Source organism: Otolemur garnettii, unplaced genomic scaffold, assembly GCF_000181295.1.
Source record: "Otolemur garnettii isolate 467f Iridium unplaced genomic scaffold, OtoGar3 scaffold00010, whole genome shotgun sequence".
In the NCBI taxonomy this organism is placed as follows: domain Eukaryota; kingdom Metazoa; phylum Chordata; class Mammalia; order Primates; family Galagidae; genus Otolemur; species Otolemur garnettii.
In genome coordinates this window covers 12777013-12801620 of record NW_003852405.1, presented here as the reverse complement: position 1 = coordinate 12801620, position 24608 = coordinate 12777013, and the positions used below count along the sequence as shown (strand labels likewise).

The following is a 24608-nucleotide window of genomic DNA, read 5'->3' as shown; positions in this document are numbered from 1 at the left end:
GTGCATGTGGCTGACACGGTAACCACGGTAACCACAGGCACCAAGCCAGGATTATATTTCTTTATGATTTGTTATTTATCCTACAGTTAATATTTTAAAAGATTTCCATGTATTTTTGATTCTTTTTTTCTTCTTCTTTTTCTTTCTTTTATTAATTTTTTGTTTCTCTTTTACTTTGTTTAATATGGCTACCAGAAAGTTTAAAATGACATGCAGTTCACATTGTATTTCCATTGGACATCACTGCTTTTCAGAATGAGCTCCATCAGGTTGGGTTATTGCTAGATTCTCAGCACTTACCAAAGTTCCAGGCTACCAAGTCTGCACTCTGTATGTATGTCCTGAATAAAGGGAGAAGTCTCGAATCCTCATCTGGCAGAGTCTCAACCTGCCTTGTCTCTGGTACAGAACACGGGGTAAGCTATCTTTCCTGGGTTGGCCGCCTCCCACCTGTCCTGACTTAGCACAGTAAAATGAAGGTGTTGGAGGACCCGTGGGGCTACTGATCATCCCCCAGCCAGATACCAACCACATGGTCCCAGGAGATAAACAATGGGAGGAGATGTTGACAGGCTTGACATCTTGAGTGTCATAGACTCTTCTGTTCAGTTTGATGAGCATGCGGTCATTGGAGTGGCCTGGGTGGGAGTAGCCAGGATGGACTTTGGGATGGACTTGCACCCTCCCACAACATCTGCTGTCCAGATTCAGAAATGGCTGGCAGGAATGGATGGCCAGTGTGGACTCTAAAACCTCTGAGGAATGTGGCACAGAGCAGCACTCACCCTGATTCCTATCCCTCTATCCAACACCAATCCCAACCCACTCTGAACCCCAACCCAAGTCCATCTCCACCCTCCACCCAGCCCCAACGCCAGCCCCCCTTTTTAATTCTTTTCCTAAGCTTCCCAACACACCATAAACATCTCAATATATCCAGCATTTGGGGGTTTTCTTTGGTATGTTCCATATTTTTCTTGGTGACATCTTTCCTAGGCCCCTCTGGCCTTATATTCCATTGGAACCTTAGGCCTGCTATGTAACTATTGGTGTGGGGCTTCTTTCACCAACATTCAATTTCCTCCCTTAGGCAGGAGCTCTGGTTTCCTGGATCCTGTTTCTTCTTCTTTCCTGATGTATTCCTGTATTTAGAATTATCTCTTCCAGAAGATTCCAAAGAAAAAAATGCACAGGAGACCCAATTTTTGACATTTAGTGTATCTAGAAATAGCTTTATTCTGTTTTCACATGTTATTGATGGTTTGGAAAGGAATCTTTTCTCTCAATATTGTACTCAGAAACTCTTTTTTTTTTTTTTTTTTTTTTTTTTGAGACAATCTTACTTTGACCCCCTTGGAAGAGGGCCATGGCCTCATAGCTCACAGCAACATCAAACTCTTGATCTTAAGCGATTCTCTTGCCACTGCCTCCCAAGTAGCTGGGATATAGGCACCCACCACCACAACCTGTTTATTTGTTGCAGTTGTCATTGTTGTTTAGCCTGCCCAGACCAGGTTCAAATCCACCTGCCTCTGTGTATGTGGCCGGTGCCCTAACCACTGGACAATAGGCACCAAGCCTGTACTCAGAAACTTTGTGTTCTATTGGCCAGAGAGGGTGTTAACAGGTGAACCAACATATCTTAGCATAGTTTTACCTAGAATCTCTTCTGAGCAAGGCTGAGCATTCATTTCCTGTAATCTGTTAGTATTTGATTCATATGCTTTATCCATTTCTGTTTGGTTGTTGACTTTTGACTTTTTTATTTGTAAGAACTCCTTTACATTAAAGAAATCAGCACTCCTCCTTTTTTTAAATTATAGGAATTGCTAATATTTTAACCCAAAGACTCAAGCCCTATGGAAAGTAATTTGATAGCATCTTTTAAAATTAAAAATAAATTCTATCCAGTAATTTTATTTATATGTTTATCCAGCAGATTTTCACACACATTGAAAATGGATTAGAAAAAAGATATTGATTGAAGAATTATTAGTAAATAGCAAATTGTAAGCATCCTAAATGTCCATCATTACGAGCTAATTAAATAAATGATGATTTGCAGACTCGGTGGATTATCATGCACCCATATATAAAGAATGAGGCGATTCTAAATGTACTGATGAGGAAAGCTATCTAAAATCCATACTTTTAAGTTAAAATAAATTGCAGAACAGAATGGACAGCTGTTACCACTTTTGAATCAAAAGAAAAACTATGTAAATAATCAATATGTACATCAGAATATCTCTGACTAATGTAATTACTGGTAAAATGGGTTGTCCCTGGAAAATGGAACTCAGTAGCTGGGGTGCAAGAGTAGAAGGTATGCTTTTTCTTTTTGTAACAGCTTTATTGCAATAAAATTTACATACTCTGAAATTCCCTGGCATTAAATGTTCAATGAATTCAATGAGTTCTGACATATTTACAAACATCACCACAATCAAGTTCATCCTTAAAATAAACTATTGCCCAGTCCCACTCCCTGTCCCCCAAAAGGCAACTATGATAAAGCCTTTTCTAGATGGGTTGTATATGTTTTTATACTTTGTAAATCTTTTCCACTTTGAATTTTATCACCTATTCCATAATAAAATATTATCTAATTGATCCTATTATCCTTCTCTCATAAGAAGAAACCGCAGCATGAAAAAGTTAAATGGTGTCTTTGATGCTATAAACAGGTAAGAGGTAAGGCTAAAAATGTTATGAATGAGATTTTATTTTTATCGCATAAATATTTGACTTCATTATTGCTTAGCATACCATTGAAATTTAGATTCAATCATTATTCACATAAGTGAATACTTCTATAGAAAGTCAAAACACTTACTGTTCAGATGGGAAAAAACAAATCATTATACTGCAAAAAAATATGGGTATGAAAACAATATTGTACAAGCACTTCACTTTTTATGCCTTATTTTGTTCAGAATCCATGAGCACTAATACAATCTTGTCATATATTACAAAGGGTAGCTATCTGCTATTGTTGAGATTAATAATCTACCCCATGGTTAACTCATAAAATTGTATACATTTAGATTTGGATGAGGTTTTGGAAATTTATCTGTGACATCTCCCCAGATTTATTCCTCTAGATACCAGCCAAAATAATTATTTTAGTGACATGTTTAACCTTTGTGAAAATCTGCGCATGGATTTATTTATATGATTCTTGAAAGAGCCAAATTGTGGTCTGGTTTTTCTCGAGGCGAATAATAGTAGTAATTACAAAAATAATGAGGAGGGTGATAGCACCTTTTCTTAAGTATTTACGGATACCCAGTTACTGAGCTAGGGAGATGCTTTGGGTACATTAAAGCATTCAGACCTCAGAACCATCCAGGATGAAGGCCCTATTTTTAACCCTATTTTCAGTAAAGAAACTTTTTTCCTGGAAAGGCTAATGAATATACCTAACGTCACACAGCTATTAAATGAAAGAGCTCAAACACCAACCCAAACCTAAGTCAATGTGTTTTTGTGAGTACACTGTAGCATTAGCCTCACTCCTGATTCATCCTATGCTGTGTCCTCGTTTTATTCTTATTTCATTTTTTAACCTAATACTTTATATGCCTTACCTGCAAACTCTCTTACATCTTTTCTAGGAAGTATTGGCTTAAATAAACAAGCAGATTAACAATTGTATGTTTGTAGTCTTATACTTTATTAGGAGAAAAAAAAAATAAACTGTGTTTTTGTGAACACTATAATGTCTTCTGCCACTGAAGGACAGGCCTCCCCTCTCAGGGAACAGTTTGCTTCTGCCAAGATAAAATGAAAACCAATCAATCAGTATTGATTAAGTGAATGTGAGGAATAAGGAGAATTAATGCTCTTTGGTAGTTTGGATATTTGTTAAGTGAAAATGCATGCACAGGCCCAGCATGGTGGCTCACACCTGTAATCCTAGCACTTTGGGTACTGATGTGAGAGGAAGGCTTGAGCCTAGGAGTTTGAGTTTAATATGACCTGTGATGATTAGTCTAGCCCCCGAAAAAGAGTAAGCTCCTGTCTCGAAAAAAAAAAAAAAAAAGAAAAAGAAAAGAAATCGCATATATGTGAAAAGTGATTATTAATGGCACCGAAAACAATTCTGTATGTAAGTTAATGGTGAAAAGTTAAGGAGAGGCACTGTAGGAAGTTTGATATGAATTCCTTTAAAGGATTAACAATCCCCGAGGCAAATCAAGAATCTGTAAACATTTGGGGACTTTGAAGACTTCTATTCCAACGTATTTGGCCAAGATGCGCTTCAAGGTTCTGCCCAATTCAAAGCATTATTATTTTAAAAATTATACAGACACTCCCCTTGAGTATAGTGAAATTCCGATTAGTAAAGGGTAAGGGGTTTGTGTGAAAGAGACCCCGAGAGAACACAGAGTGGGTGATGAGAACAACCGGAGAGAGACAGGGAATATTTGTCATTTCTCAGGACTAGACACATCTTGCGTGTTTGGTGTGACAGTGAAAGTTACTTAAGAAAGGTTGCTGACAAAGCAGTCAGTCATTGAGCACCTTTTCCAAGAGTACGGTGTCTTTTCAAACTTTGTTGAGCCTCTGATAAAAGTATGTTAAAGGAAAATATCCAGAATGCTGTTAACATTAAAATTGAGACCCTGAGACCTTACAGAAAAGGGAGTCAATTTGTGCGGCCCATTTTAATTTTCTCATCAATGAAGACTCAGTTGCCTCAACATCCATCCCCACTTTCCTTTTCACACCCCCCAAAGGTTAGCCCCTAACTATGGGTAGCATTTTATCACTTCGCCCAACCTGGGTGGTTCCCACCTAGGGTCATCTGAGTGCTTTCTACAGGTGCACACCAATCATCCACTGGGGTGAGAAGGACATTCTTTTCCACTTGGCGTGATACTACTACAGGTCTGGATGCAAAAGCCTCCATTTCGGTCTGATGAATTCTACTTGCTTCAAGAAAATAGTTTTTACTAAGCCGTGTTCAGTGTGTTAAAGATTTTTGGTTTTGAGGCTGGCAGGGGCCTGAATAAAGATGGCCTAGGAGGAAAGCTAGGCGAGCTGTGCCATTCTTCCTGGCCCACTCAGGGTGAGGGTCAGCTAAGCGGGGGGAGTGGAGGCTGCTGGGGGCAGTCCCGCAGTCCCCAGGTTCCCGGCCGACCGCGTGCCGGGGGGAGGTGTCCCACGCACACGCCCAGGGCGGGGAGCCCAGCACGTCACGCTGTGCAGCCGCAGCAGCATCAGCAGCGGGCCGGGTCCCCGAGGGCGGAGGGAAGCCGGAGCGCGGCGGCGCGGAGGAGGCGGCGGCGGCGCCCACTTCCCCTCATCCCCGCGCCCCGCCGCTCGCCTCCGGCTGCCGGGCGCCGGCGCGCTCGGCTCTTTCCGCCGCCGCCGCTGCCGCGCGCTGCCCCGTGCGCCTCGCCACCTTCGGCAATTTCCGTCGGGCCCTGGCCGCCATTTTCTCGCCGCTTGTGTGGCTCGCTGGCTGCGTGGCTCGGTTCTTGTGAGGGAAGCTTTGTCCGGTTCGGCAATGGACGGGTATGTAATCTGGCCGGCGAGGAGGTGTGTGTGAGAGGGGAGCCGTGCTGTCCCTCGGCCCGGCCGGGGAGCCGGCGGGAGCCCTCCGGCGGCCCCTCCCAGGGCTGGGCTGCCGTTACCCAACCCCCGCCCCATCGCACACACCCCTCCCTTCGCTTCCCCGGCCAGCCCCGGGCGAAAAAATGAGGGGAAAGCGGGCTCGGAGGCCGGGGAGGCCTCGGGGCGGTGTCGGGGGGACGCCCGCGGAGGGGGCGCCGGGGCCGGCGTGGCGGCGGGGGTGGGGCGGGAACCCCGGAGTCTCGGCGTCCCTGCCCCCTCGGGGAGCCATTTCCATCCGGACCCCGGAACGCCGGCCCCGGGTAGCGGCGGCCGTGGGGACGAGCGCGGTGGGCAGGGGCGGGCGTGTGGCGGGCTCGTCCCTGGGGGGAGCGGGGAGGCGCCGCCGGCGGCCCCCGGCCCGTCCCCGGCCCGCCGGGCCCGCCCCGGGGGCAGAGATGCCGGTGGCGGGAGCCGGGGCAGCCGAGGGGCCGCGGGGAGGGGGAGGGCGCGCGGCGGCCGCGGGGAGGGCAGTGTCACACTCCTTTGTTTTCATTTGAGCCGGGAGGTGGGGGGTGGGAAGCAGGGAAAATGCCTTTTTGTGGGGCACGAGAACGTTCAAGGCTTGGCAAGAGGGCCCAGAAATTAAATCATCTGAAAAACGAAGTGTTTTGAGGTCCCCATCAGTCACATGGGCAGAGGCCAACGGCCATGGCAGAAAGGAGAGCGGTTGGTCAACAGAGGGTCGTCTTTTTAGCGACTTTGGCCAGTTTCGGGAAAAACAAAACAACTACCAAAAACGAGAACCACGCTGCATCTTTGAGAGCCTAAAAGTGCAGATAGAATGCTCAGGTGAGGCCAGGCTCTGGGAAACGAGAAGGACCCGTGTCCCTGGTGCTAACGCTCCACGTCTGAGCAGCCCCGTAACTTACCATTAGAAAGGGCCAAAATACAGCAGTAGTCAGCCCGCCTGGGGGGATATTAAACAGTGCCACTTAACAAACACGTTTATGAAAATTAATGACAGTATTTGAGAGTCAAAAGGGAGTTTATTTTGCTTAAGCATCGATTTTTTTTTTCTTAAAGATTAAACGAAAATTTTATACAACTTAACAGATTCACGAAATTTAAATCATTCTAGAGGTTGTCTGGAGATTATTTTCTTGGTGCCTTAACTCCAGAGAAGTTTTGTATCCCTCCAGATCAGTACAGAGTTTGACTGCATTGGAATTCATGTTTCTTGATTCTTCGATTCTGTCTAGCTTACCAGAGTTTTAAGTGTTAAATTATAAATCTAAGTGTACTAGCGTTGTAGAAATGGCTTTATAGTGTTCAGTTTTTCTGTTTGCTTTTGAGAGTGTTATTAAAAAAGATAGCATTAAGTTTACTGAATTTCATCTTACACTGAAAGTTATTTCTAGAAAATCAGGTTAGGAATAGTAATAGGAAGTGTCACCGATCATCTGTGTGTATTTTTCCATCTGTGTTGTGTTTGGAAGATTTATGAACGATGAGCTACCCTAAAAAAGTTTATAGTCAAACAGTGATCATTAGAAGAATGATGAGTTTAAACTGTTTATTTTTTCTTTTCAGAATTGTCACTGAGGTTGCAGTTGGTGTGAAGGTAGGAAAAGATTGTTTGAAACCATTATGAAAACTGAATTGTTGGGTCTTCTCTTATAATTAATGGCAAATTTCAGTTAGCTTGTAGAAACTGTAATGTAACAAAACTCAAATGTAAAATGTTTCCTTTAATTCCTAAAGTTGGCTGTATAAATAGCTTATAATGTAAATAAACAATAGCCCTAAGTGTTTCTGGAACTGGCAGTTTGTAAGAACATTTTAAAGAAAGTATGAGTGGTATTCAAGGAATTAAAAATTCTTTCCACATACAACTTCTGGTGAACACAAAAATCTATATCCTGGTTTTCTGAGGGTAAACAATGATTTTGATGGTTTGACCTAAATCATACAGTTTTGTTAATCTAAGTTTTTTTTTTAACTCTCCTTTTATCTTATAAAAATGAAGATTTTTTGTCAATAATAAGTCACATTAGAAATGAGTTATACTGACACTTAGAGAAGAAAGTTGTTAGGCAGTTAGCTTCAAATTTGAGTCAGATGTTAAGAGTTGGCCTGTCTATTATAGGAAAGTAGACCTCGTGGTAGAGATCTTTTGGAATCCTCCTTCATCCACTTTTTGGCTAGGAAAATTATTCATCCTTTAAACTTTAGTTGTAATGCTTAGGCCTTTCCATGTTTTAACATCATGGTATGTTAACAATTTTTTGCTTGCAAGCCTGTTTACCCTGAGAAGTAGTGTGCTTAGTCCACTGATGTTGGCTTTTCAGAATATTTTGTTTGAATTTTTAAAATTGCATCCATAGTATTTAAAATACTTTTTGAGATATTACTGTTTTATTATTTTCTGTCCTCTGTACTATTATGAACTAGATACTTGTCCATTCTTTAATATTAGGCTTGTTTCTTGAGTTCATATTTTGCACATTTGGGGAGAAATAAACACTGTCTTAGGGAGAGCATAGTTAAATTTGGTAATGATATTTTCCAAATTTATATACCTGTAGGATATGTAATAGGGAATAACTGAAGAGTACAAAATGTGCAAATTGTACTTACCATTCAAACAGATTTCCTCTATGAATTTTGTAAAAGAATAAGTGATACAAGACTAAATTGTCCAGTTAGTGAATAAGGAGAGAGAAAGAGTTCATAGAGAAGACCCAGAATGAGAAGGCAGGGGAAAAAAAGTGAGACTTAGAAGAGGAGGTTTGGATATATATGTTGGTTACATCAGTTTTGTATATTAATTGTTTAAGGGGAAAACATTAGAAAATGATGTGAAAGTAATTGCTGATTATTTTTTTAAAAATCCATTGTGTAAGAGTTTGAATAATTAAGCTTTTATCTAATTTTCTAGGATAATGATTAATTTTTGTTGTGGTATGAGGCCTATGTATAAGTAACTGAGCTTCTTTAAAAACATTTTTAATTTTCTTTGAAGAAATATGTGCATGTTTAAGAAAAAATTTAAAGTGAAAGATTTCTCCCTGATAGTTTTCTTTTTCTTAGGTAAGATAATTGTGTTAACATTTTTGTGCATTTTTCCTGAAATTATTAATTTCTGTATTACCAAACATTCAAACTGTTTGTTCTGGTTCACATCTTCCCTATTTTGAAAAAAGCACTCATAAAATAAACTACCCATATTTAAAGTTCACATTGTTGTGGTGTATGTATACATCTGTGAAACCATCACAACAATCAAGATAGTGAACATCACTTCCAATAGTACCATCTTCCCTCCCTTCTGACTTCCTTCTAACAACCACTGATCTACTTTCTGTTACTATAAATTAGTTTGCATTTTTTAGAATTTTAAATAACTGATCATATGTGTACCCTTTTTTGTCTAGGTCATTTCATGCAGTGTAATTATTTTGAAATTATCTGTCGCGTATCAGTATGCCATGCCTTTTTATTGCTTACTGATACTAACACTGTATAGCTATGTAGCAGTTTGTTTATCCATTCATCTCTTGATGGATGTGTGTTTTCAATTTGAGGCCGTTAAAATATAGTTGCTGTAAACATTTTTGTAAGAGTTCTTTTGTGTATTTATGCTTTTGTTTCTTTTGGGAGGCTTTATGATTAGAATGGCTGAAGCATATGGTAGGCATATGTTTAACTTATTAAGAACTGCAAACTTTTTTAAAGTGGTTGTACCATTTTATATTGCCATCAGCTGCATATGAGATTTCCATTCCCTCCACATCTTCTCCAATGCATGTTAAATTGTCTTGTATTTTTGATTATAGACATTCTAGTGGGTAGGAAGTGATACCTTATTGTGGTTTTTGTTTTTATTTCTTATTCATATCCTAGGCTGTTGAACTGCTTTTGATCAGCTATTATCTTTGGTGGAAACGTCTGTTTAAAACTTTTTTTTTAATGGGTTATTTCTTTTTCTTTAGTTTCGAGAGGTCTTTATTGTGGTTACAAATCCTTTGTCAAATACATGGTTTGTGAATATTTTTTCTACTTGTTTTCTCTTTCTCAGTTGTGTCTTGAAGAGCAATGGTTTTTCTTGACAAACTCGGTTTGCCAGGTTTTTCTATATTGTGTGTTTGGTGTCATATATAGGCCTTTTTTTTTTTTTTTTTTTTTTTTTTGGCCTAAGCAAAATTCACAAAGATTTTTGTTTTCTAATAACAGTTTTGTATTTTGGCTTAACAGGGTCTCTGGGTCTCTGTTTCCATTTTGAGTCAATATATTGGTTATAGTACAAAATATGGGTTAAAAGTTTTTGGTTTGGGATGTGGACATCCAGTGTTTCCAGCATCATTTGGTGAAAAGAACTATCTTTTCTTTGAACTGTCTTTGCAGCTTTGTCAAAAATTAATTCTCTGTATGTGTAATTGTATTTCTGTACTTCACTCTTTTCCATTGACCTATTTTATGTCTAGAACCCCCAAACATAGTCTTACTCACTGTAGCTTTCTTTATGTTGAGTCTCAAAACCAGATGGTTTTGGTCCTCATAGTTCTTTCTCAAAGTTGTTGTGACTCTTCTGATGTTTTCGTATTTTCATTAGTCTTGTGGGATTTTATTGGATTTGACTTGAATCTGTAGAATAGTTTGGAAAAAATTGACATCTTAACAATGTTGAGTTGTCTTACAACAGTTTTATCTCTCCATTTGCTTAGGTTTTTAATTTCTGAAGGCGTTGTTTTTGGTTTTCATTGTATACATTTTTGATTACATTTATTCTTGGTATGTCATATCTTTTGATGTTATTGTAACTCAAAAATACTCAAGTTCTAGTTGTTCAGTACTAATGTATAGAAATAAATGAGTTTTGCATATTGCTCTTGTGTTTTGCATCCTAACTTCACTTAGTAGGGCTAATAGATTTTTTTTTATATTCCATTGGATTTTCTATATAGGCAATTTATGTCCACTTGTCTTTAGACAATTCCTTTCCTATCTGGATATCAGTTTTTTTCTTTTCCTTGCTATGGCATCTAATGTAATGTTGAATAAAAGTGATGAGAGTAGGTATCTTTACCTTGTCCCTAATTTTATTTAGGGTGAACATTCCAAATGGTATTATTTCTTTCTTATTTGTGAAGCCATTTAGGCCTGATGTTGGTTTTCTTTGTGGGGTGTTTTTAAACTATGTATTTAATTTATTTTATTAAATAAATACAGGGCTAGTCAGGTTATCTGTTTCTTCTTGGGTGAGCTTTGGTAATTTGTATCCTTCATTGAATTAGTCCCATTTCTTCTAAGTTGCTAAATTTATTTGCACAGAGTTGTTCGTAATATTACCTTTTTACACTTCAGTATTTTTTTCCTTGTCATTCTGGATATATTGATTTTATTAATGTCTGAATGATCAGCTTTTGGTTTTGTTTAGGTTTCTCTGTTGTTTTTCTGTTTCTTGTTTTACTGATGCCTACTTATTTTCTTCTGCTTTTAAGTTTTTCTATTTCTACTTATTGTCATTACCATGATACCTTTTCATGTATAGGGGTTTTGTGCTGTGTATTTCCCTCATATGTACTGCTTTTATGGCATCCCTCAAATTTTGACATGCACATTTTCATTCAGTTCAAAAACTTTCTAATCTTTCATTTTATTTCTTTGACCCATGAGTTATTAGGACGTATGTAATTTAATGATATTTGGAGTTTTCTGTATATCTTTCTTTTACTATTTTAATTCCATTCTGGCCAGAGAACATATTTTGTCAGACATGAATCTTTCTAAATAGGAGATTTGTTTTATGGTCCAGATACAGTGTATCTTGTTAAATGTTTTAGGTACCCTTGATAAGACGTTGTATTCTGTTATTGGGTGCTGTTCTATAAATGTCATTTAGATCATGTTTTTTGATAGTGTTGTTCAAGTGTTTTCTGTCCTTAATGGACTTTTGGTCTATATTGTTTTATCAGCTGAAGAGAGCATTAAAATTTCTACTTATACTTAACAGTATTTATCAATTTCTCTTTGCAGTTTTACCAGTTTTTGATTTAATCTATCTTGATGTTTTATTATTAGTACTTAAATGTTAAGGATTACTGTATCCTCTGTTGCATTTTTTTGTTTGTTTTTCAGTGATCATATTTACCCCCAATAATATTTTTTAACACTGCCTTTATTAATCTGATAATACTCATTGCTTTAAAATCTCCCTTCTCTGATATTGATACAGCTATCTCTGCTTCATTTTGAGTAGAGTATATCTTTTTCATCCTTTTATTTTTAACTTTTTTCTATATTTAAAGTATGTTTCTTGTAGGCAGCATAAAGTTGGAAATTTCTTCCTTCATCCCCCCACCCCCATCTTAAAAACACTTTTTTAAGACCATTCACATTTAGTGTTGTTACTAATATGGCTTATTTTAAAACTACCACTTTACTATTTTCTGTTTGTTCCTTGTTTTTTTCTTCCTGTTCTGCTTCTTTTGTATTGAGTATTTTTTATTCCATTTTATTCTTAACTGATTAGTTACAAATTTGTTATTTTGGTGGCTGCATCAGGATTTATACTATTTATCTGTGATCTTACACAATCTTCCCTCAATAGATATTTATACCACTTTCCATATATATACTGTCTGATTATTGTAAATAGTAGGTGTTATTTACTTTATCTCTGTCCTCCTCTTGGCTTTTGTGCTATTGTTACACTTTTTATTTCTGTATGTGCTATAAATTCTACCCTGCATTCTTTTTGTTTGAATAGCCAATTACCTTTAAAAAGATAAAATAAGTATAATTTTTCTATATTACTTGTGATGTAGTTACCCACATTCACCAAATAATAGGGTGATTTCTCTTCAGATTTCTAGAGTTCTCTGTGCACTTCCTTCTTCCTTTTTTTCTGATGCTTTGACATGGAGACTGGTAAGTTTAGTGTTCAGGGACTCTTGCTTCTCTCTCAGTTCAGAGAGTGTTTGAGATTCAGCCTGATTTTCTTTTTTTTTTGAGACAGAGCCTCAAGCTATCCCCCTGGGTAGAGTGCCATGGCATCACGCTCACAGCAACCTCCAACTCCTGGGCTCAAGCGAGTCTCCTGCCTCAGCCTCCCAAGTAGCTGGGACTACAGGCGCCCGCCACAGCGCCTGGCCATTTTTTGGTTGCAGCCATCATTGTTGTTTGGCGGTCCGGGCTGGGGATTCGAACCCGCCACCTTAGGTGTATGTGGCTGGCGCCTTAGCCGCTTGAGCCACAGGCGCCGAGCCCAGCCTGATTTTCTTACACCTTTGCTGTGGCCTGGAAAATCAAGAGGATAAGTTGAGGCAACATGGATTCACCTTATTTGTTTTATGACTTCCAGGGATCATTGTTTATCATTGCCTGATGTCCAGTGTCTTCAAAATCTATTATTCTGTGTGCTTGCTGGTTTTTTTTGTTGTTTCAGCAGTGCAAATATGGTTCATGTTACTCTGTCTTGGCTGGGTGTAAAAGTCCACCTTTTTTTTTTTAAATAATTACATAATGTGGTCTCTGCTGAAACACTCTGTTAAAGACAATAGAGAATACTCTGTGTGTGTGTGTGTGTACCACAGTGTAGTTACTGAATATACGCAATTTAGTTCCTACATTAGACATTTTGGTTTGATTTCCATTTGTAGTTATGAAGTGTGGTGATATTTGGACTAGAAATAAAAATGTTATGTCAAATGAAATTTATACTTAAAAAGTTACTGAAAACAACAATGCCTAAACTGTCATTTGTTTTCCATAACTTTGCATGGAAGTTCCTGTTTTTCCATACGCTCGCCAATTCTAGATTTTGTGATTTATATTTTGAAGTGAATGAGTTTTTTTCAAATCTGGCGATTAATATTTCATTTTCTGTGAACTGCTTCATTGTATACTGAACCTATTTTAATGGTAATCTTTGCCACAGCTCTTTGTGTAAAATTGTAGGTGTTTTTCTTTGAGTTTTTATATTTTTTGACATTCGTCATAATCTTGGGCATAATGTATACTTTCAAATTCTTAAGAGTAATTTTATTTTTTTAAATCTATTTGATACTTAAACATTTTTTTAGCCTCAGTTTCTTCATATTTAAAATGGGATTTTAATAGTCAATTATGCATAAGTGTATTTTCCTCAGTTAATGTATGCTGCATATAGAATATACAGATTTTATAGCTTTGGGATATATTGAATCTTATTTAATTCTTTAAAAATAAATTTGTTTTTAATTCAGCTCTTAATTTTAGATTTTTGATTAGTCCAGTGAAACTATAAGATAAGGAAATTTTGAGTTTTTAATATGAAAGTTGCATTTCTTTAAAATGTCTTTTTATGTTATTTGTAATTTCTAAATTCAGAAGTCTTATTTTTGTTCTTTTAATTATTTTGCTAGAGTGAAATCTTAGAAAATAATGGGCCTGTTACTTGAGAAGACAGAAATGTGTGAAATGATTGCAGAATAAGAAAAGGTTACCCAATATGGTAAAATACTAACTTTTTAGATGCAGATTTTAAGTGGGGTGAAATTTGTTGCCATTCTCTTTAGTAAGTAAACTTAGCTAAGAGGTTGTAACTGGACAACTACTAAAGGACCTATTCGTTAAAGTAAGTTAGGTTGGCCTGGTCCAGTGGCTCATGCCTGTAATCCTAGCATTCTGGGAGGCCAAGGCAGGTGGATTGCTTGAGCTCAGGAGTCTGAGACCAAAGTAAGAGCAAGACCCATCTCTATTAAAAAATAGAAAAACTAGCCAGGTGTTGTGGTGGGCGCCTGTAGTCCCAGCTACTTGGAGGCTGAAGCAAAAGGATGGCTCGGGCCCAGGAGTTTGAGGTTGCCGAGAGCGATGACACCATGGCATTCTGCCCAGGGCAACTGATTGAGACTCTGTGTCAAAAATAAATAAATAAATAAATTTATAAATAAGTTGGATTTTTCCAAGAGGGGTTTTATTAGTATTCTGAAAGCACTGGTTATAAATAGCTGAACTCAAAATTTAAATCATAATATGGTTATTGATTTACCATTAATGGCTTACTTAGATAATTAAGTATTGCTAAACATAACTTTTTTGTAATAATGTAACTGGTTTGTTATAATGGGTATGTTATTCAGAACTTCATGGTGTTCGGGTTTTTGTTTAGTTTTTGCTTGGATGCACTTTCAAGAAAAATGGATTTTTAGATTTTTGTTTTTCTTAAAATGCTTTTCTTAGATGCTCCATAATGCTTGCTAGGGTGTTTTTATTAGAATTTCAATTTAGACATTTTAATGTGTCTAGTAAATGACAGCACCATGTTAGAAATTGATTCCAAAACTAGAGACAGAATATACACTTCTTGAGGGCAGTGACTCCACTCAGTTAATATTTAATGACTATAGGTGTCATGGGCTTCAGTATTCTTAAAATCTCATGAGCCATTTAGCAACACTGCTGTGGCATCATCACAGCATAATTACAACAACCTCAAACTCTTGGGCTTAAGTAATTCTCTTGCCTCAGACTTCCAAGTAGCTGGAACTACAGGCACCTGCCACAACACCTGGCTATTTTTTGGTTTGTAGTTGTCCTCATTTGGCAGGCCCAGGCTGGGTTCGAACCCGCCAGCTCAACATTTCTTTTTTGCAAGAGATCAAAAAGATACTATTTTTTAGGACCTATCCAGTTGGAAAGATAAAGACCCAAGGCTGTATGTACTGTGTGATTACAGTAAGAGAGATTAGTTTTAGTTGGTAGATCGGAGTAGGTTTTATTAAAGTCGGGGGCTGACCTGTGTCTTGTTGATAGGTTGTAGGATGGAGGAGGGTGTGGAGAGCAATACATGTTGAGAGAATGACATGACCAAAGTTATGTATATAGGCTGGTACAAAATCCCCAGCCATTGAGCAGTGAATTGAATAATTTGGCTTTTATGGCTAAGGGGTTGCACATTATATATGACTACGAGAGGAAAGATAGGATGGTAGAAAGATTATAAAAGGCCACAGTTACAAGTTATGAAATTTGTGCTTCGTCTTGTCGGTTATGAAATTTGTGCTTCGTCTTGTCGGTGTTATTGTACCTGAACATTTCCATACGTAAAAGTAGCTCATTCTTCTTCTGTCTACAGAGTTTAGAGACTGAGCTCCATAAAAGATTGACTTTGGTATTACATGGAATGCAATGAGTTAGAATAATGAGTCTCTATAATTGTTAATTGTTTTAGTCTCTTACTTGGCTATTTGTGTTGCTAAATTGTAATAGCTTTCTTAATTTCTAGGCATTCTACATTAGAGGATAAGGTGTTTAAGTAATATTTTTTCCTTAAAAGAAATAAGGTGTCATATTTACTAGTAGGTTGAGGTGTATATTTGATGCATATATATTATAGAGTGCTTCATCACATTATCCTTTCACCTAATAGTTTTTAGTAGCTAATGATCACGTAATTTTATTGAGCATTGCTAAAATGGCAATATTCTTTTTTTTTTGCATGTATTAAAATTCTTCTGTTAAGAATTTATCTACCAACTGTTAGATCACATGGAAGTACTCTTTTTACAAGAAAAGCAGGACAAATTGTTGACTTTTTAAAAACTTTTCCTGATTAGTTGTTACCCCGGTAACTTCCATTATAACCAGTATTATAACTAGACTTCTTGTTGTTAGTATCATTTTGAAAACAAAGATTTTAACTTTTATTTTTCATTCTATTGCAGTAATCTTTCTTTTGTAAATTCTTAAATTGTTTCATCTTGGCCAGCAAGAGTTCAGAACGGTAGCTTTGATACTTGTTTGAAGTATCATTTTTTGCTTTAGACTTTTAATAGATGTTCTTTAAAATCCAAGTTCCTGTGGGTAGGAAATGGTCCTTAGAAACCCAAATAATAAGGGTGCCAGGATGCTAATTGCTCTTAGTTATTATTTTAAGACTCTTTCTGTGGACATTTATTTTTTTTTTAAGGAGAGAAATGCACAATGAGCTCATTTGCTATTTCCAATTCATATTTAAGGTTATACAGTTTTACTTCTGTCTCTTGAAGATTTTGTATTTTATATTTATCTCTGTACCCTGAAAATTCTTGTTTACTAGTATTGATATCATTATATATACACATACTAGTTATTTTAAATCAACATCAGTATTACATATAACATTAATTATTGAACATAGTTAGAAATTTTTTGCAGTTACTTTTGTCCTGAAATTATCTTCCACAAAGAATGTATAGTATAGTATATTTAAATTATAGTTTAAATTTAAGAAGTTTATTTAAATAATTATCTCTGTGGTTTTGCTGTCAAGGTAGTAATTAGGTGTGTTTTCATTTTGTTATGATTTTTAGAGTTTTTTTCACTTTAAGTTTTTCAAAGTCAAAACTGTAAGACAAGCTATTGTTTCTCTAAAAAGCTTCTGTTTTTTAAAATTGTTTTTTATTAAATTATAACTTTGTACATTGATGCATTTGTGGGGTTCAGGGTACTGCTTCAATATACAATCTGAAATGCTTACGTTGAACTAAGTAACACATCCATCACAATTATACTTATTTCTTTTTTTTTTTTTGGCCGGGGCCAGGTTTGAACCCACCACCTCCAGTATATGGGGCTGGTGCCCTACTCTTTAAGCCACAGGCACCTCCCTGTACTTATTTCTTAACAGTTTTGAAATGTACCATTGCATCATGAATATTAGGTGAGGTGCCCCCAAATATCCTCCCTCTACCCATATCCCTCCTCCCCTCCCTCTCCTCTTCCCTTCTACTTTCTGGACTATAGTTATGGTTTGCTATTCATATGAGTGTGTAGGTGGTTATATATTGATTTCATAGTAGTATTGAGTACATTGGATACTTTTTTTCCCCTTTGTTAAGATACTTTACTAAGAAGAATATGTTCCAGCTCCATCCAGGTAAACAAAAGATGTGAAGTCACCATCTCTTTATGGCTGCATAGTATTCCATGGTGTATATACACCACAATTTGTTAATCCATTCATGGGTCGATGGGCACTTGGTCTGTTTCCATGTCTTGGCTATTATGAACTGGGCTGCAATAAACTTTCTGGTGCAAACTAATATGACCTTTTTGAAAAGAAGTTTGGAGAACACTCAAGGAACTAAAAGTACTACCATTCAATCCTGCAATTCCTCTACTAGGTATATACCCAGATGATCAAAAATTATTTTACAACAAAGACATTTGCTCTAAAAAGCTTCTAAATACACTACTGTACAGAGAAGTCTAGCCTTCTATTCTTGTCTTCTACTTGTTTTTTTCTCTCCTCATTGTTACCTGTTGTCACAGACATTCCGTTTATACCTCTTTTATTCAATATAAGGTTTATTTCTTCCTACCTTCTCCACCATCCCCCAAGGGGGCCTCCCACCCCCAATTTTGTCTGTATTTGAAGTTTAGGTTCCTTTTGATCCAGTTATTCAAGAATTATTTGATAGTTTTAGCTGATTGAATTGAAACAATTAATTGTTCTGTTTTTCTCTTCTCTGTTCTTTTCATTAAAATGTCTTATTGCATATGAATAAATTTTATAGTATATACTTTTTCTTTATGAATTCATTGGCATATTCATTATATAATATATGATTTTCTTTTGTGATTTTCATGGGCATTTAAATAGAATAAGTAAACTACGCATAACTGAAATTTATGTCAATAGAGGATTTTAAAAACTATGATATACATAGTAAAATGTAGTGCAGCTGTTGAAAGAAACAGATTTTTGTTTGATGATTTAAAAAAATTTCTAAGCTGTCTTAAATGAAAAAAGAACAATGCTAAATATTACAGCTTTGGTGGTATGTTTTTGTATGAATATTAAAAATGTACATATGTCAGTTTTGGGGCAAGGAATTTTATGAAACTTAAGGCTAATTTTGAGGTGGAAGAGAGTTTCATTTTACATTTTTTCATTTTTTTAAAATTTTCTAAGTTAATATTTGAATTTGTTAAAATTTAAAAAATGTCAATGTGGGCAGAAAGATTGTGATCTGTATTCTTTCTTTTTGCATATATATGCCTGTATGGCTGTGTTAAAATATGAAATATTTCTTTTTGCATATATGCCTGTACTAAAATATGAAATACTGTTTTTGAAAGTCTTATTCTATAACTAGAAGAGATGACTTAGAATATGAGAGACAATTCTTTGATTACCTCTTCAGGTCTCATATCTTGTTGCTAAAGTTTAGAGAACAAAACAAATCTAGGGATAGCTTTGTGGGAAATGTCACGTAGGATGATAAAGTACCAGTAAAATTAAGTCAGTGTAAAGTTTTTAAAAGAACACATAATATCTTTAGGTAATACTATGGGGTATCTCTTTAAATTTATTGTTATTCTTTCTTTTTTGTATAATTGCTTATGAAATAATTAGTGCAGTATCTTAATCTTTCATTCTGAGTATAGTTTGTTCAAATTCGTATACTTTTTTCACTTGATAGGGAGCCTTTGTACTTAAACTAAATATTGGTAAATATGGATATTATAACACATCTGGTTTTACCTGAGTGTCTTATTTATACTTTCTTTCTTAGGTTTCTTTCATTACATCTGTTTGCAGATGTTATTGTTCTCTCATAGATACCCCATTTTGTGTGATAAAGTATATAGTCATCTTATTTATTGCTTTCTTCTTAGAATCTTTTGTTATATTCGTTAAGATATACTCGTAAGGATACTGTGAAATATAATAACATGATCACCATGAATCTGCTACCCAAATAAAAAACTTGATTGTTACCAGCATCATTATTCTAAAAATATTTGTTTCCTTGTACATTTATGCAAGAGTTTTTGATCTTATATATCTTAAAGTGCATATATTGCTAGTGTAAAGTATGTTACACTTTACAAGATAAGTTTTCTGGTTTATGTTCTCACCAGTAGTGCATAAGAGTTCGTTGCTATTCTTAGTAGCACTTGGTTAAATTTTTAATTTTTCCCAGTCTTGTGTATGGTATGGTATCTTCTTTTTTCTTTGTCTTTTCCTGATTATTAATGAGGTGTTAACATCTTTTTCCCCCCATTGTTTATGACAACTGGTGTTTCTCTTTGAAATTCTATGAAATGTCTATTTGTGTTTTAAGCTTCATAAAAATTTCAATTTGTTATTTAACTTAAATTGTAGTTCCGAAAATTATATTTTTATTACTGATTTTTGTCACTGTTACATTCTCAAGTTTGTAGCTTACCTTGTTGCTTCCTTATCCTGTCTATTGATAAATAGAAGTTCTTAATTTTAATGTATAATATAGAGTTCTGATATGGCCACAGATTCCCTTAGTGTCATCATTTATATGATCCCATGCTTTATGCTTAATTTTCTCTTGCTCTTATGGACATATTCCATGTAAATTGTTGGTAGGCTTTAAAATAGTCTCTAATAACAGTTTTTAGGTTTTCAACTGTTGCAATGCAATTTTTTACACATAGATTATGTGGCTTTTTTGTAATAGACTTCATCAGTGTTTCATGTTTAGTTTTTTGTTTCTTAATTTTAAAAACTTTTACACACTCAGAATTATTAAAGATATTTTCATGTATTTTCTAAAATTTGTTTAGAGTTGCTTTTTACATTTATATTAGGGTAGAAGCTAAGCTATTTGGTGCAAAAGTAATGTCAGTTTTGGACTATGAATTTTAAATCGTTGTTAGATAGAAACATACCTTCATTAATCGAAATAGGCACCTTTACAATCAACACATTGTTGCCAATGATAAGTAAGTTTGTTTTTTTAGAGTAAAAATCTCTGATTCCCTGGTTCAGGATTCGAGGAACTCTTGGAAAGCATTTTTTGCATCCTGCTGGTTGTGGAAGTGTTTCCCTGCAGAAAGTTGTCGAGATGCTTGAGGAAGTGGTAGTTGGTGGGCAAGAGGTCAGGTGAATGTGTTTAGCCCAGTTCGTTCAACTTTTGAAAGTGTTGGTAGCAGGACATGTGGTCAGGTGTTGTCATGGGGAAGAATTGGGCCCTTTCTATTAACAATGATGGTTGCAGGTGTAGTTTTCAGTGCATCTCATCAATTTTCTGAGTGTACATCTCAGATTTAGTGGTTTCACCTGAATTCAGAAAACTATAGTTATTGGACCAGGAGCAGACCACCAAACTTTGATCATGACCTTTTTTTTGGTGCCACTTTGGCTTTGGGAAGTGATTTGGAGGTTCTTCTCCGTCCAGCCACTGAGCTGGTTATCACAAGGTGTCTCATGAAATCCACTTGTCACAGTCCAATCAAGAAATGATTTGTGATTTGTGGTGGTTGTGTACAGTAAAAGAAGATGACACTTGAAAACAATGATTGTTCTGATTTTGGGCGGTCGTGAGGCACCTAGTTATTGAGCTTTTTCACCTTTGCTTCAAATGCCAAATGACGATAGAATGGTTGATGTTGACTTCTTTGGCAACTTACCATGTAGTTGTCAGAGGATCAGCTTCGATGATTGCTTTCATTTGGTCATTGTCACCTTCCCAGTAGTGGCCACTGCTCCTCATCTTCAGTGCTCGTCTCCTTTGCAAAACCTTTTGAACCACTACTGCACTATTCTTTGACTTCAATAATAGTTTCCGAGCCAAATGTGTTGTTGATGTTGTGAGTTGTCTCTGCTGTTTTACGACTCATTTTGAATTGAAAATCTCTTGAATTTTTTTTTTATGTAGCACATTTCCAAAGTCTAAAGTAAGTATAAAATAAACAGCAAATAATAACTCATTAAAAAAGTAAATCAAGAAATTTGCATTAAAATGATGTATAACAATCGCATTATTGAGTATTCCAGTATTAAATGGCGAATTTCAGCAATGCATGAACAGCAATTACTTTTATACTATAATTAAATGCAGAGTGTTAGTAGCGTAAACAGACCATAAGCTTACTTCTCTCTTATAGCAAAAATGCTGTTGGTATAAGAAAATGGTATCTATCTGCTCCATTCTCTGGGCCAACTTACTTTCATCTTCTTGCTTCACTAATCCCTAGGTTTTTGTCCTTGCTTTGGGATCTGTTGGTGTACAATTGTGCTCTTTTTTTTTTTTTAATTTCCCTGTAGGTTTGTCCATTTTGTTGTCTTTTTTTTTTTTAAGTTACTTTTGGTTTATACTAAGGAGATAAGACATTTATACTCTTCAGCGTATTACTGTTTTCTGTACTTCTATTGCTTGTGTGATACAGTGCTTTCCCAGCCTTTAATAGGTAGGTAGAATTCTGTTCTGCCTGTTCATTTCCTTGGTAACACCTCTATGTTTAACAAACCCATGAATAATCACGTGGGTGCATGCCTTTTTCTCTCTGTCTGAGAGTCTGGTTTTCCTCAGGAAACTGATGATCATGTCCTTGTCTCATGTTTTTCTGTTGTGGTTTCCTAAGTTGACATCTTCAGAGGAGAAAATGTTCGGTCAGCTCTCAGTACCGAATCCTAGCAGAGCTTAGGGACTCTTGTCAACTTCAGCCATTAGTTCTTGCTTGCCTTTCTGACAGCCCCACCAGCTTCTCTACCAGAAATGATAGATGGTAATTGGATTAGATCAGTGGTTCTCAACCTTTGTAATGCTGCAACCCTTTAATACAGTTCCTCATGTTGTGGTGACCCCCAACCATAAAATTATTTTCATTGCAGTGAAAATTATGGTTGGGGGTCACCACAACATGAGGAACTGTATTAAAGGGTTGTGGCATTAGGAAAGTTGAGAACCACTGGATTAGATTAGGACAATGAACAGAGTATCTAACAACTATGGAAAGAAGAAATAGACATATTTTATATCATTGGAATCAATGCCAAATGGCTGTTAATATGAATCTACTTTTGTACTTACCTGTTTTTTTTTTTTTTTTTTTTTAGTCATGTATTTTGATTTATAACTAGTCTGGTATTAGCAGTTTCCTAATTGTTTCTGTGGGAAAATACCTTTTCTTTAAATGGTCATTGATACTACATAGGAAGAAAAGTTTCTGTGGTCAGATTTAACAAGAAACATCACTGCCAATCTTAATATTTAATTTCTTTTTCTACGTTGAATCTAATATCAATTGACATCTATCTTAGATGGATTAAAATTTTTAAAAAGAATACATTTGTAGTAGAGATTTTAAGTGCCACTGATTTGATTTGTTTTGGTAGCTGCTAATATGGAACAGACAACCATTAACTCAACAATGGATCATTTTATATATATTCCAAGTTAAAGAACTAGCCTTGATAATTTAAGTGAAACTGTTCCATTAGTCAGTGTGATAATGTTAATTTATCCATGGTGTAGAATTACTTCTTTTGGGCACAGCATGATGAGTTTTATACTCAGTGGCAAAGCAAACATAATTATTTTTGTACTTATGTAAATGTAATTTATAAAAAAACTATTCAATAATTTTGATAAAAACTCAAAATTGCAAATTTGATACTAATTCTGACTCTTTTATGAAGGCTGTTCAGTCAGCTTTCTTAAGAGCAGGTATGAAATAATTTGAAGAAAAAAGACAACAAATACAAAATTTCAAGAAAAAATTAAAGACTTTGCCATGCATGAAGATGCATTGCCAGAAATAGAAGAGAGCATTTGTATACCATAAGTCAGAATTAGAGGCTTTGTTTTGTATTTGAGTAGAGCCATTATTCCCCACCCAACTATTTCTACAATTATTTGGGATCCCCTTTTAAGTAGAACTATTACAGTGGATTGTGTAGTACAGTAGACATGTGGAAGAATTTTATTTCTGTGAATATCTAAAAATAAACAGATAATATACATTTGAAAAGAGGTCAAATGTACTTTTGAAAGCTAAGGGAATTTAAATGGTTTTGAGAATAGAGGTAAAACACTGAAAATATTTTAAGTGGTTAGAAATTTTATTCAAGTGACCAAAACATTTAAGGACCTCGTTACAATTTTGTTTTTTACTTTTATAATATCTGATCTGGAGTTTTGTTGACTTATGGAAGGGTTGGTTTCTTTTTCCTCATCCTGTGGTGGGGGCTAACTTTGCTTTTGTATATGGAATAACTTCACAATTTGGGGGCTCTAAGAACAAAGGCCGAAAGATAAGTAGCAGTTGTTACTCAGTATTCATTCACTTAGTCAATAGTTATGTATGTAGTATTTGGTTGACAGTAGGAAATACTATTGTGAATAGTACGGTGTGGCCGGATAACTTTCCTGTCAGTCACCATACATGTATTATCACATTTAATCCTAAGGCTGTGATTTAGATAGATGTTATTTCTATATACAAATGAAGAACTTCAGGTATAGAATGGTTAAATACAGTTAAATAGCTGATAGTAGAAGCTGACTTCAGAGACCTCTTTCTTAAAACTGTATTGTGTATTTGTCATGAAAATAAACAACTGGGAAACATTTTCTGTTGTATATAGTGGACCAACATATAATGTATATCAGTGGTCTTAAATGTTAATGTTTATTAGAAACAGCAGGAAGATTTGTTAAAACCTGACATGATGAGAAGTTTCTTTTTTTTTTATTTCTATAGCATTGTAATGTTATAAAGTTATTTCCCACATATTGTCTTTTTTTTTATTGAATGGGAACTATGTACATTAATGCACTTCTGGGGTACAGTGTGGTGTTTTCACATACAATTTGAAACATTTCCATCAAACTGGTTAACATAGCCTTCATGTCATTTTCTTAGTTATTCTGTTAAAACGTTCATATTCTACTCTTAGAAAGATTTACTTGTACCCCTGTAAGATAAACCACAGAAGTAATCCCTCCAATCTCCCTCCCTCTACCCATTCCCCCACGCCTCTCCCTCCCTCCCTCCCCGTATTCTTAGACTGTTATTTAGGCTATAGCTTTCATATAATTTCATAATAGGGGTGTGTACATTGGATACTTTTTCTTCCATTCCTGTGATACTTTGCTAAGAAGAACATTTTTAAGCTCCATCCATGTGAACACAAAGGACGTAAAGTCTCCATCTTTCTTGATGGCTGCATAGTATTCCATGGTGTACATATACCACAGTTTGTTGATCCATTCGTGGATCGATGGGCACTTGGGCTTCTTCCATGACCTGGCAATTAT

At 36.0% G+C, this 24608-nt stretch overlaps 1 protein-coding gene across 3 annotated transcripts in view; it reads left to right on the top strand.

Annotated features, from left to right (window-relative positions):
- Nucleotides 1-5269: 5269 nt before the first annotated feature.
- Nucleotides 5270-24608, top strand: part of PTBP2 (polypyrimidine tract binding protein 2) — a 79031-nt gene continuing 59692 nt past the window's right edge. Inside the window, exons 1-2 of one of the 3 annotated variants that reach the window (XR_002771861.1) lie at nucleotides 5270-5523; nucleotides 7153-7183. Coding sequence is in view for 1 of the 3 variants with exons in the window: in XM_023509789.1 (XP_023365557.1) it covers nucleotides 7118-7183 (66 nt within the window). In the remaining 2 variants the exon portion in view is untranslated. Of the gene's footprint in view, nucleotides 5524-7086; nucleotides 7184-24608 lie in introns of those variants that run through there. The other 2 variants (XR_002771860.1, XM_023509789.1) reach the window with 2 other exon arrangements.